General features: G+C 40.1%; 1 protein-coding gene across 4 annotated transcripts in view; it reads left to right on the forward strand.

Annotated features, from left to right (window-relative positions):
* TMEM241 (transmembrane protein 241) overlaps nucleotides 1-14,174 on the forward strand; it is a 56,616-nt gene that overhangs the window by 26,372 nt on the left and 16,070 nt on the right. For all 4 annotated transcript variants that reach the window (XM_017833566.1, XM_017833572.1, XM_017833579.1 and 1 more), the window contains exons 11-13: nucleotides 370-404; nucleotides 1,640-1,709; nucleotides 4,414-4,507. In XM_017833566.1, coding sequence (XP_017689055.1) covers nucleotides 370-404; nucleotides 1,640-1,709; nucleotides 4,414-4,507 — 199 coding nt within the window. The remainder of the gene's footprint in view (nucleotides 1-369; nucleotides 405-1,639; nucleotides 1,710-4,413; nucleotides 4,508-14,174) is intronic.

A 14,174-nucleotide genomic window follows, 5' to 3' on the forward strand; every position in this document is an offset into this window, starting at 1 on the left:
TGATGGTTTAAAAATGGGACAGCAGGAAAAACTTCTTTGCTAGGAGGGTAGGTAGAGTGGCCCTAGGACAAGTTACCAGAGACGTGGAATCTCTATGCTGGTAGATTTTTGAGACAGAACCACAGAGGGCCTGATCAAATATTCATGATAGTTCTGCTTCAGGTGAGAAACTGTATTAAGTGACCCCAGAGATTCTTTCCCAATCAACTTTGTTTTTCTTTTAATTGATACTTATGCCTCAGTTATTCTACTTAACTGGAATAAGTTTCACCATGAAAAAAACAAACACAAACCTGTCAATTTATAACGTTCAGCCCTTGTCATATATTCTGTAGTATCCAATTAATTAATTTTTTAAAATTTTTCTAGTGTGGTGCTGTTGGCCTCTGCATCCCATCCAGCAGGTAAAGTGTATTGAGTTGTTCCTTTTTTAGGTTTTCATATTGCCTTTCCTTTCCATGCATGTTTCTAGAGACCATACCCTCTAGAATTTTAGCCTTGGATATGACCAATAATATGTTATCGTGTAGGAACAGCAGAGAATAGTATATAACTTGGTGTAATTTGCATGATATTTCCTAATACCTTTCTTAGCTGCCCTTTGCAAAGAAGCAGCACGGGATAGACAACAAAGAACAGTTTTTGAGTTGGTGCGTGGTAAAAAACAAGGATTCCCTGGGTCAACATGTCCTCTTCAGAGCAGTGTCCCAGCAGGCCATATAGAACTGAGTTTCCTTCTCTGCATTGCCCTCAGTGCTATGCAGAGTGTTGGTTTTGTTGCTTTCATAAGAGGTATCCCATTGCTTGAGCCCATGACAGGATTTGAAGTAGCAACAGATCAAATGGTAAAAATTGATAACTTTGTTATTTTATGGTGGCTAATAATCCTACCATAGTGGTGTTTTTATAGTTAGAAGGGTAAAGATGATCACCTGTTGCTTTCACTAGACATTTGTTCAGTCAGAAATGAAGGAAGCATTTAAAGAAACATAAATTCCTCTTTTTGCCTGGTGGTGCATATTGTGTACATAGGCACCCCCCCACACACACAGGATAGACATAAATGTTAAGCAAAACAGTCCTGAATTTCAAAAAGTGAAGGATGGAGCTTCCTGCAAATCTGTAGAGCCTAAAGGCTAGAGAACTCCTAGAAATTGTTGCTACCAAGAGCAACCAGGGCCCAGGTTCCTGGAAATTCAAGTACTCAAGAGCTCTACTTGGACCTGGGAGAACTTAAACCTCTCAACATGCTATGTGTTAGAGAGTTCAAACGCCAAAGACGGAAGCAACCGCCATATGTGTGTGTTTCCTGTTACTTCAGTAGGAATTATGTCAAACTCTATAATAAAAGAAGTGGATATAATGCATGTCTATCCACTGGCAACTGTTGCTTAAGCAGGATTTTCTGTATACTCACAGAGAATACTTTTACATATCCCTTTTTCAGCCAAAGGCAGGAACTGGCTAAAAGCAAGGTCAGAAAGAAATCATTAAACACACCAGAAATGTGGAAAGCATCATAAATGAGAAGTTAGCCAGCTGTAAAGGCTCAGAGGAATGTTAAACTAATAATGTTCCTGTAATTGCTTTTCCCTTGCTTGTAACAGTGTTCCACTGAGTATATTGCTTTGTCCCTCAGGTGATCTCTTCAGTGCCTTGGACTTTCCATTCCTGTACTTCTACAGGTTTCATAGCAGCTGCTGTGCCAGGTAACGTTTCTGTAACAAGACATGTAAATGTTTTCAAAATAAGAGAGCACATTGACTTCCAACCTTGACTCTCAGTTAAAAATTTTGGAGTATGTAAAGCCTTAGTTGTACTAGTTTCTGCTGGCATAAGCCAGTAAAAATGCAGAGAATATACATCTGTGCATATCTGTGGATATGCATTTGAAGGCCTGAGATTCAAATGTGTGGAATTTTATGTGTTTCCTTGAGTGAGCGCATTCTGATCCGGAGAGTTCCCAGTCACCAGTAAAATAATTTTTACCAAATGTAGCAAAGCTTTGATACATAGCATCTCTCAAATGCTTCTGAAGTCGGATTAGCCCTAGTAAAACTTGCTGTTTGCAGCGATTACAAAGTATTAGTCTTCAGCAGTATATGGCTGTACATGGATTTATTTGCCTGTACATCTTGTTATTTGGCAGAATGCTTTTTTGGGGTAAAAAGGAGAGGCTTTAACAAGCATTCCATTATTTTGAGAAGCAAAAGTTCACTGCCTAATAGCATAATTCTTACAGGACAACATAAATATGTTTCCTATAGATCTTAATTATCTCAAAAAAAAAACCAACTTATTCCCATCTTTTCCCTTCAGTCTTTTGCTAAATAAAAGTATTTTCTTTTTAGAGGGGAAAAAAATCTTTTCATGCTAACTGATGGCAAAAATATTTCCTCGTTTTTAGGGTTTTTCTTACTAGTATCCAGATTTTCCATTAAAAGGGGATATTAAGAATGATTGTTAAATAATTTCCAATGTAAATAGGTTTTTGTTATGAAAGTGACTTTTTTTTCAAGGGTGGACTATCCATACTGCAAGTAGCTTGTAGTTAGATATTTTTTTTGTGAAGGCAAGGTCTAACTGCAAGCACTAATGGATATCTGTCTAGCCCAGACATTCTTCTCTTTCACTTCATTAGAATTTTAACACTTGTAGACTCCCACTTCTGTTTCCATTGCCCCACCTTCAGCAGATGTATAGTAGATAGCACAGTGCACTGCAGGAAGGGGAAAAGGAATGGTTAGATGGAGAAACAAGCATCTCATTTGCTCTCCTACGTCTTGTAATCCAGCGTCTTTATAGACATAAAGGATTTGGAGGAAAACCTATACAATGTAAAGTAAGGGCAACTGATACAGCTAAATCTACTGCCTCTGCAGAATGTCTGAAGCATTAGCAATGAGGTGAAAAATACTCAATCTATTTAACAAAATAAATTGATGTTAATTGTGGCGTCAATATTTAGGTAAACATTCCCATGCTTTGCTGTTTCACTGTTTATCTTTGAATTACACTAAACATTATCAAATCTCTCTGACTAAAAGCCCTTTGCAGCAGAAGATTTGAAACAAACTTAAGCCAGCTACTGGACTCTTAAATAAAAGTCTGGGCAATGTTGGATCATTGAACTAACTCATTTCTCAGAGTGGAATGTTCTACTGCTCAGCACTTCATCTTCTGCAACAAGTTGCTGAGTTTGGGCCTATCTTTTATCATCAAAACATCATCTACTTCCTTGTCTTCAGGCATAGCAGATAGTCCTTTAGGGTCTCATGTTATGGCTCAGTGTAAGAAACGCTAGTTCCTTCTACTCCTGGGAAGTTACCTTACTGTTTGGTACCTGTACTGACATGTGGCTGAGATGGAACTTTGCCACCTATATTGAGCAGGAAACAGCACTTGGCTGATATACAGGAGCCCAGCATGGAAAATTCTGACCCAGGGAGCCAGCATTTTCCACACTTCCTGCTGTTGTAGAGAGGGGACCACTTGCACTGCATCACTATCCAGAACAGCATACCCTCTGCAAATACCAAGGCACTTTTTGCTTCATCACTTGTATGTGGTATTGATCCTGTCTCCTTTCCCATGCAGCTTCCCACAGTACTTTGTAATCTCTTACGCCTCACAGTAATTTTTGCCTTACATATTCTGAAGTCCTTTTTCTATTCCCTGCTTGCTGGTTTGCACTATTTCACTGGTTCACAACCAGTGGGTTGTACATAAGTCAGAAGTGAAACAAACTCCAGAACTAAGGCTCATAAGTTCTGTAAAGTCCAGTGAAATGTGGAACAGTTTCCTTTAGAGTACTCTTGGCTACAGGAGCATTGGGAATTGCTGTCCGATATGACTTGAGAATCAAAATTCTCCTAATTGTCAGCAGAAAACTTTGGAGCATCCTATTCCCAGCACTACTGAGTCATCTATTTGTTATACAGTAGAGATGTATTTGACTTCCTAATTGGAATTTAGGTTTCATGAGATTTAAACAGCTTGAAAGCTTCAGGCAGAAACTTTCCACTGGATATTTTTTCAGTTCAAGACTCTGTGGAGGTTGAAGTGAGTTGCCAGACATGTGTGGTTCCTGTCGAAATTAGCATTGCTGTTATTCAGGGCCATTTCAATGCCTGAAGTTAATATTTCACCTCATGTTTCCAATAATCTCTACTTTTCTGATTATGCAAGTGCATTAGAGACCAGCCATAAGAGCGTCAGACTTACTTTACTCAGATTCTAGTCACTGACTGAACAAAACCCAAGATGTACCGGACATAACGTAAGCTCCTTGTCCACCAGCTTTCTTTACCCAAATGGGATTAACACTGCAGTTCTGAAAACCAAGGTGCCTGTAAAAGGTTGTTTAGTTGAAATTAAGAGATTTTATTAACAAGCTTTCCCTATCCCTTGCAGTGGACTGTTGGGATTCTTTCTGATGTTGCACACAGCAAAGCTAAAAAGCAGCACAACCTCAGGGCAATATGCAGCCTGGAGTTTCCTTGCAAAGGTAAGAGACCCTCACAGGAACACAGTGAATCTGGGCTTCTCCTGGGAGAACTGAGGAATTTCTGCATCTCTCTAGTTTCCCTTGCTATTCCTACTTGACACTCCTAGGGCCCGTCTGTGCAGCCTGCATGTAGAGTTGAGACAACAAGTATCAGGTGCATAATACACCAAGATCATTAGCTGAGATGAAATACTGTGTATAAACTGAGCATAGTGCTTTCCAAAGCAATCTATACTTTCCAAAGGTGTTTTGGAGAAGAATACTCCTTCTGAAGTGGGTGCACCAGCTGTTGTTTGCAGCATGCCTTACCTGAGCCAAAAGTTAAAACTAGTTCCCCGAAGTTCAGTACCAGAACTTCCATTGATTTTGGAGCAGGGGAGAGCTGTGGGTGTCATTTTCCTTAAGATTAACAAGGCTTTTGATGGTATGTCCCACAATATTCTTATATCTAAATTAGATTGTTACAGTCTGGATGGACAGACAACCAGATGGGTAAAAAAAATGATGATCAGGTTCAGAAGGTGAAAGTTAATGATTCCTACTGTAACTGGAGGCTTGTGACAGCCAGAGTGGTGCAGTGGGCTGTCCTGGGACCCTTCCTGTTTAGTATCTTTATTGAAGAATCAGAGGTGATAGAGTGCACTCAGGTTTGCAATGGACACTAAATTGGGAGGACCAGTCAATAGTGCTGGAGGACAAGGTTGCCATCCAGAGGGATCTGGACAGGCTAGTGGAATGGGCTAACAGAAATCTTAGAAAATTCCTCAGGTACAGATGTGAAGCCCTGCACTTGGGAAGGAAGAGCGCCTGGCAATAATACAGCCTAGGGACTGCACAGCTGGGAAGCAGCTCTATGGAAAAGGAGCTGGGGATTTTGGTAGACAGCAAGTTGGACAAGATCCAGCAGTGTGCCCTGACAGCTAAGAAGGCCAAAAGGATCCTGGGTTCTACTTAAAGTAGCATAGACAGTAAATTCATGGAAGTGATCATGCCCCTCTACTCAGCACTTGTTAGACCACATATGGAATAGAGAGCCTTGTTTTAGGCACCTCAATATAGAAGAGACATTGATAAATGGAGTGAGTTTAGCAAAGAGCTGCCAAGAAAGCCAGGGGACTGGAGCACTTGCCTATAGGGGAGTTGCTGCCGGACCAGGCTTGTTCATCCTGGAAGAGAGACAACTCTGGGAGCACCTAACAAATAGCAGCCACCCAGTAGCTATGGAGAAATTATCAAGAAGACAGATCCAGGCTATTCACAGTGGTGCTTAGGGGTCTGTGTGTAAGATAAAAATAGAGGTTCAGAGTGGATATAAGGAAAAATTATTTCACCCCAAGGACAAAACAGGCAAGGGAAGAAGTTGCCCAGGAAGGCTATGCAGTTTCCATCTTTGAAGGTTTTCAAGCCCCAGCTGGATAAAGCCCAGAGCAACCCAGTCTGACCTCCTGAGATCCATTCCTACTGGAATTATCCTATGATCTGAGGATTTAGGGTCTGGCTATGCTTGATTTAAGTTATTAACAGCTGATTTGTTAAATTATTGGTGATGAATGCAGTCAGAAGAGCTTGTCAGACTCCTTTTCCCTGGTTAGATTTTACTTAGTTTCATCACTCTCAGCTAGGTCATCTGAAAACCACAACCTTCCTATGTGGTTTGTGATCACAGCTTTCCTTCTACAGTGAAATGAAGCTGTTGCCTTACCAAAAAAAAAAAAAAGTAGACTTGCATAATATGCTTGTTTAGAAACTGTAGTCAAATGAGTCTGGTTTTTCTGAGGATAACAAGAAGGGAGTGATATGGCTTGCTTTGTGCTTTGCAAGCTGTTCCACACTGTACAAGTCTCACCAGTTTGAATTTCTTCCAAACATTCTGACTGTGCAGATTTCAGTACCTTAGCTTTCTTCTCTCTTCTTGGTAGCAAGTCAACTGATCTAAAACTTGCTCGTGAGTCTTTTTTTTTTTTTTTTTGTTTAACATTCTGGGTTGGAGATAGGAATAGCTGCCTCTGCTAGTGGGTGTGGGTGTTGTGTGTGAATGAGGGTAAATGGTTCTACTTGTGGTATTTATGACCTATCTGAAAAAACTGCAGGCAAAGATGTGTTGTGAAATATATTTTAAGCAGATTTGGGTCCTTCCCAGCTGAAGTGGATCAGAGCCACAAAGTCTGGACTGGATCAAAGCTTTCCCAAAGTTCAAGGGTTTCTAGATTTGTGGGGGTTTGGCTAACTCTAGACATAAGTTAGACAAAGTTTGTTCTAGCCACTGTTGTCAATGAAATTATGTGCCTTTAGAGCAACTAAAAATTTGCCCCTATGTCACTGTGAGGATATAATCTGTTTTTCAACCTTAAAAGTGTGTGCTTTTTAACATGCATGGTTTAATTATCTTGTTTAGGAAAGTTTTTATAACAGCACATTAATCCTTTTCCTTTTGTTGTAGCTTCTGAGTGCTCAAAATATGTTTTGTCTTGAGTTTGAAGAGGGGAATAAGTAATGAAGACATGAGATTTGTCTGTAGCACTAATAATTTTATCAAAACTAGCAGTTTCTCTATGTCTTTATGACTGTTTTAAAGCTTGCTATAAGGCTTATTTAAGGTTCTGATGTACCTATCTGGGGATGCATGAGGAGCATGGAGGAACTGCTGCTCCAAGTACTGAAATGCAGCTGATTTGGGATTAGAAGTCAGTGAATGCTTGAAAAATTCGGAAGCACTATACATCAGTTTTAGAAAGGGATCAAAAGACACTGGAGAGACAGACACAGATAGGCAGAAAGCAAGAGCTGAACTGGAGCTTGCCTGAAGGGTCAGGGCTGATCTCACAGCTCCTACAAAATTCTCCCAAGGAACCTTCTATCTATAAGGAACTATAAATTTACATATGGGGTAGTTAAGAAGAGTCTTATCTGTATGATCACTAATGCTGCTTCCTGCAGGTGTTTGAAAGTATTAGAACTATGTACTAATCCAACTCTGCAGTGCACGGGTATGAGAGTTGTGTCAACCACATCTTAAATCATCATAAGTGTGGAAAAGCAGTATTTAACTAGCACTATAAAAATCTGTTTAAATCAAAGTGTGTGGCTCCTGTGGAAAAAAAAAAACAAACAACCAAAAAAAAAGAAATTAAATTAATGTGGGTAAAGAATAAAGGTAGAAAGTATTTGAGTCTGGACTTGCAGAATGGTATTCAGTGAAAAAAAAAAACACCTCTGGTCACGACAACAGCTTTGCCTTCCCACATGAGCATTTTTCTTGGATTGAGTAGTGCCCTAGATCATCCTCTTAATCTCTCAGACTGACTGGAGTTTTCACCAGCAGTTGGAAAGGAGCAGCACTAGAGGCCAGAATATGTTTATCTTGCAAAAGAGCCAAGAAAGGAGAATGCTGTAGTCCTCAGACAGCAGCACAGGCCTCTAGGGAGGTGCAGAGAATCGGAAAATCTGTTTTCCATGTGGATGCTTTGTACCTATCTGACTGATGAGCTGGGGCTGAGATCGTTGCCACCGCTTCATTTCCAATGAACTAACCATGAGATCTGATCAGGCCTGCTTTGCACATCCAAGGAGACATTCTTTGTGAAGCCCACATATTTGGCCTCCTCCCCTCTAATTTTTCATTCACTTATAAATTGGAGCTGGGTCGTAACTCATTTTTATGATACTTACTTTGGCTTAGGCAACTTAATCAATGTATGAGGTTTTTAAATTCTTCCCTGTAATGATTTCTGACAGCTTTCATGTCAGAGCATTGCTTTGTGCAGAAACAGACGAAGCGCAGGTTTCATCTGTGTATGTAGTCCAGTGTGATATTTATAGTGACAAATGCTCTCTGCACTTTTTCTGTGAGAGCAAATTGTGTGTGTGTTAGTCATATCTTTATAAATTCATGAGAAATGCCAGAAAGAATCACTGAAGTGATCTGTATAACAAAAAAAAAAAAAAAGCTTTTAGGAGGTCCAAGAAATATTAAATGCTTTGTCATAGCCTTGCACAGATTTAATCCCCAGAAGAGCAAGGATTTGAAGCTGTACTTAGATTTCTTGTTTTAATTTGAGAACAGTGCTGGTATCATGGGTCATGTACTGGAAAGAAAAACTGGAGATGCTCGTATACACAGACAGAAGCATCTGGTGAGAACACTAATGAGCTCTAACAGTGCTGTCAGTGAGTTTGTTTTGATTAAGTCTGCCAATCTATATCTGGTGATGAAGCCTGTTAGGGCCTCTAAAAGTTAAGTAGCAGAAATAATTTAAATAATAAATAGAATGGAAAAATTCAGCGAGATACTGGTTACTTATAAATTCATATTGTTATATCATGTTTAATGTTATCCTAATAAACTTATAGTAGGGAATTCAGCCTTTTCTCAGTAGGAATCTATTGAGGCAGCTTGTTATAAAGAGGAATAACAAATGAGAAAATCAGTGGATTTGAGATTCTCTCTTTCTTCCTCATCTGAAGAAACAAAATTGAATAACTGAAATCAAGTTGCATTGAGCTTTACACTGGTTTTCTTATGCATTGTTTGGAAGAAAATTCAGATTAATCAGATCAAGAGTATGCAACTCTTTTCTATATGACCATCCCAGGCACTATTATGTAATCTGTAGTTTATTGAAACATGTTGGAGGCTCCCTAATACATAAAACCATCCTCTGGCAGCTGCTTTGGTTCCTTGTTTGTTAACTTTAGACGTGTTTGCCCCAGGTCATCCTGTGTTTAGTGCTGGCTGCCAGACATTGCGAAAGCAATTCTGCAGGAGTGTCTGAAAGCGTCTCTCATCCATGGGTCCTGTGTACCTAACTGTAGCCCACTATACTTATACCCCAGCAGTTTTGGTCTTCCCCCAAAATATATAATGGCTATTCAGAATCCTTTCTGCTATTCAGAATGACTCCTGGTGTCTTGGATTTTATATTTTGTGTCTGTGTGTCTGCTTCTTTGGTCCCCATGGTGCCTTGAAGAAAATGGATACACTAGATCCCTCTTCATGTCAGTGCAAACAAAAAGGATAATATCCAATCTTAATGATTGGAAAAGTACTTATTGAAGCAGAAATTCTCTTTTTGCTGCTTCTCATGAAGTGGAGAAGCCACAACTACAGGTCTTCTGAGGCTCCTAGGCTGATTGTGCTCACTGCACCTTTTCGCACATTGTTCACATTTTATCTGCTTTAATCCCAGGTGCAAACCAACCAAGAGAAATAAAATTAATTCATGCTTTCTTTTCCATATTTTTGCAGTCTTAAAGCCTCTGCTAAAGCATGTGCTTCTATTTGTATATCTCTTAATTCCTCTCACTGCTGCTTCGCATGCAAGTGCTAGAAAATATTCTAGTCCAGAATGTCAGTTCCTTACTTCTGTTGAGGGCTATTTACTTGCAGGAAATAAGTGGTGCTCAAGAGTCCTGCCATGGATACTTTGTGAAGCAGATGGATCTCCTTGTTCTTTGCTGCCCTAGTGCATCAGGATTCTGTGTTTAAAAAGTCTGTTCAAAAATTTTATATGTATATCATAACCAGAAAAAGAATGTGTTTGATTTTCTGGCACTTGCCCACTTGGTTATATTGTAGACAGAAAAAGTGTCTTCTTTGCATGCTGCTGGGCTCAGGCAACAGTGACAGTGAGATTCTTGGCTGAAAATCACGTTGCTTTCTTGGCTAGGACCTCATAAAGCTTTATGCAAAAATGTCATAAACTCCCACTGAAATTCCATAAACACAGTGTGGTTTCATTCGGCAAAGATCCTGCCCTGTATGCAAGACTCTCTCAAGATCGCTCCTCACCCAACCTGGAGAAACTGTGCAGCTGCAAGCCAAGGCCCCAGGAGAGAGGGAGAATTGTGTGCTAGACCCATCTGGACTCTACTGGTAGGATCTCTCCGTGGCACCAACGTTGTTAGAAGTGTGTCTCTAACCTGAGAAGGAGTTTCTGTGACCCTAAAGCTTTCAAGGATGCCAGGAAGGGGTTCTTAAGAGCAGAAGCGAGCTGCTTCCAGCTACACATGTTGTGCACTGTAATGCACGTGGATATGCACACATATATGCATAAAGGTAATTGAAAATGGTAACAATCCTTACTGCTTTGTGATTGGTCCTCACTGTATGAAATATGTACATTATTCTTCATACACAAAGTTGATTCCTGTGAGTCACGGTGGGGACTATGCAAATACCTTGGAAAAGAAAATGTGTTTCTCAGCTGAGCTTGACAAGCAGATAAGGCAATCAGTGTGCACTTCACTGCATATGAAGGGTCTATAAAAAAGACCAGTTGCTGAAACCTTAAAAAATACAGGGGTTTGGGTAGTTTCCATGGAGACAGCTTGATAGTTATGTTGTAGCAGCCAACACTAATTACACCATATAATTGTTAGAAAGACATCAGTCTCCATAACAACTCCTTTGTGTGGTGCATGACCACTAAGCTAAGTGACACAGGCTCCCTGGGGCACTAATGCAGTTTAAGAAAGCTGTCTTATAAGAACAGCTGAGACTTGTTGGAGATTTTGAATCTCCAGGTAATGGAAAACTTCAGTATTTTAAGAGGCGGTGTATAGGGCTGCAGTTGTGTATCCATTGAAAATGCTAGCTACACAGCTTTTGGGCATAACAAATAAGTCACACAAATAAGTACATAAAGTTATGTGTTATGACTTGGAGGAAGTATTGCAGCACAGTTTTCATCTGTGCTCGATATAATCAATCCAGTCTTAGACATTAATTGATAGATTGAGCCCTAAGAGATGCTCTGAAGTAGTTTGTTTCCTTTTATCCATTATGATATCCATTTGAAGTGTACATTTGGTATTGTCATTTTCTTGAACATAAAGCTAACAGTAGAAGCACTAGCTTGGAGTATGTCTTTGGAAGGTACTTTTTCACTCCTACTGCTGACAAACTGTCTCTATATGCTTGACAGTAGAAAATTACAATTTAAAACTAAATTTTTTTGTCAAATCTAAAAGAATTTTGAATTGCAGAGGAGGGAGGTTCATTGCTTCCTCTGCATAATAGATTCCTAGTCTCCCAAGTTTTTATTTGGTCTCCTGGAGTTACTTATATATGGAGAGCTGAGGTTGGTAGATGAATCATAAGTGTGACAAAGAGAATGAGAACTGTTTTGGAAATAATTTCTGCTGCTAATGCACTGATGTAAATGCCAAAATTACATGGGAGAACTGCACACTATGTAACATACTAATGTAGAAGGTTTCAAAGCTAGCTAAGGCTGGGCTTTTAAAAATGAGCAAGAACAGCCACATTCTCCTTTGCTGGTTCCCTGTTCTTTTCCGGGTCTGGATTGCGAACTGCCTTGTTGATTCACCTTCATGGGTGAAATGTCTCCAGACTGTCTCACAGCTCTTGAGGGTAATCGTTGACCTCTCTCATAGGCACTTGGTGTCACACTTCAGGTGGCTTCCTTCAGAAACTTCTCATGTTTACGAGTTGCTGCTCTCGGAAATGGGGCTCCATGTCTTTCCCTTCTTCCCCACCTTGGAACCGATCCCTGCCGGATCTCAAGTACATTAATTTCTCAGTCTAACTATGTACACCTGTTTAAGGATTAGATTTTGACTTTCAACAAAAGTCAGCAAACAACCATAGGGCTCTGGGGAACTCAGACTAAATGGCATACATCCTGTTCCTCAAATATGTGGTGCTCAGGGAAATCACATAGGCTTCAAACAATCTCAGGAGATGTGAGTTGTTCTTGACCTATACATGGCTGGCATGGACAGGAAGAGGGCAGAGTCCAGCTTTTTCCATGTGTGTTACTATGGATGGTTGTTCTAAGGAGCCAGAAGGGAATGGGTCTGCCTTGCAGAGGCTTCCCCACCCTTTATGAGGGAATGGGAGGCCAAGACTATGGTAAGCTATAGTTACTTCTGTCGCTGTCTTCCCATGCGTGGGACATGCAGGAACTGCTGAGGCTCACAAGGCTAAGTGTATAACCTTGTGACATTGCTCATAAAATGCATTACTCAAAATTGATCAGCTGTGTAAATGTTTTGAAAATCTTTTTTCAAGTATCATATTTTTTAATGTTTCCGATGGAATATTTTGACCTTTCGTAATAGTGAATGGTTAGAAAGCCCTGGATAGACTTTTGTTTTTGAATGGAAAAATAAAACCTTAAAGAATACCAATTCTTCCTTGCAGTCCTTAGCATAATAATAATAATAATAGCATGTCACTTACTTTCCATTACATCATTACTAAAACAGCATAAACACACCAAAGAATGTCAATGCAGAGACTGTGTCTCTGTTATTGTTGGGTTATATGGAAAGGGGTCAGTAGGGAGATTTAGTTATCTGGTCTGGGAATTGTTTGTTTATGAAGTAGGCTTTCCCAAAGGAGTCGTGAGATGGGAAATACAATAGGAAATGGACTTTATACATGCACAGAAATACCAAAACTGTAAGTGTCATGCGGGAGAGAGGTTGATGGAAACTTGCTATTTTTGCTAACAGATTTTTTTAAAAAAACTTGATTACGCATCCCAAAGTTTCCTATGCTATTTTGATACTACTGATATCCCCCACAGAGTCCTGAGTTAAGTCATGGCAGAAAAATGTTTTACATCTGATAATGCTGACAAGGAACGTAAGCACTTCAGGTGTTTCTATTGATTTTAACAATGGAAAATTGCATTTTTATTGCTTTTAACTAAAACAGTCCCCTTAAGCCAGGCAACCTCATTGGTTCTCACAATCTCCTTGAACCCTTTGAGCAATATTTGGGCTTTCCATGCATAAGTAAAGCACCATGTGTAGGATCTGTTCTCTTATAGCAGTGATACTGGGGACAAGAAATGGTTTGAAGATGCATACAAAAACCGCACAGGTCTTGAACTGACAGTGGCCTTAATCTGCAGTGTTCAACCTGAGACCTTTGGGCAATCTGGCATGGAAAGAGCAATCTCTCAGAATGTGTGCAGAATCCTACCCAGCACCCCTTTACAGCAAAGTACTCCAGATGTGATTAGTCCTGAGCTAGTCCCCATCTGGGTCATTTGAGTCAGTTGTGTAATGACTTCAGAGTGCACAACTGGGTGGGTGTTCACCTACTTGATGTCTGTGTGGATAAGAAAAGTTCACTGTTGGCTTCCCAGGTTGCTCAGGGGATATTTACTGCTCTCAGTCTTCAGGTCTGTTCTGTGAAATTATTGTCTGATATAGAACAATACCTAAGCACATGGCTTTGGGCTGAGTGTCCAGCTGACTCGTAAAAAGACATTCAGGTTTTGTGATGCATGGGAACACACTGATGTAGCCTTTAACAAATGCCTTTGGCCCCATTTTTTTGCCTTAGTCACCTGATTGTTGAAGTTGACTTTCAAAAGTCGTGGTTCCTTGAACTATGTTCTCTTGCACTTTGAGAGAGATCGAACTGACAGTGGTTGAAAGAATCAGCCTGATTAATTTGGACTTTAGTAAGAATTATGAAATGGTGCACATAAAGTAGCTAAATGCTGAAGAGTCATCACAGCCACTGAGCAGTCTATTATTAAAAAACACTGTCTGCTGGAACCAGCTTTTTCTTTTCTCCTGAATGCCAGCTGAGCCACCACTGAGCCACTGCTGTGGAGGTCATGGTCCACCTTTGAGGAGTTTGGAACTGCATCCTCTCCTGCCCTTGGTCAGAGGTCCTGATACTGCA

The sequence above is a fragment of the Lepidothrix coronata genome, unplaced genomic scaffold, assembly GCF_001604755.1.
Source record: "Lepidothrix coronata isolate B3197 unplaced genomic scaffold, Lepidothrix_coronata-1.0 Scaffold6, whole genome shotgun sequence".
Taxonomy (NCBI): domain Eukaryota; kingdom Metazoa; phylum Chordata; class Aves; order Passeriformes; family Pipridae; genus Lepidothrix; species Lepidothrix coronata.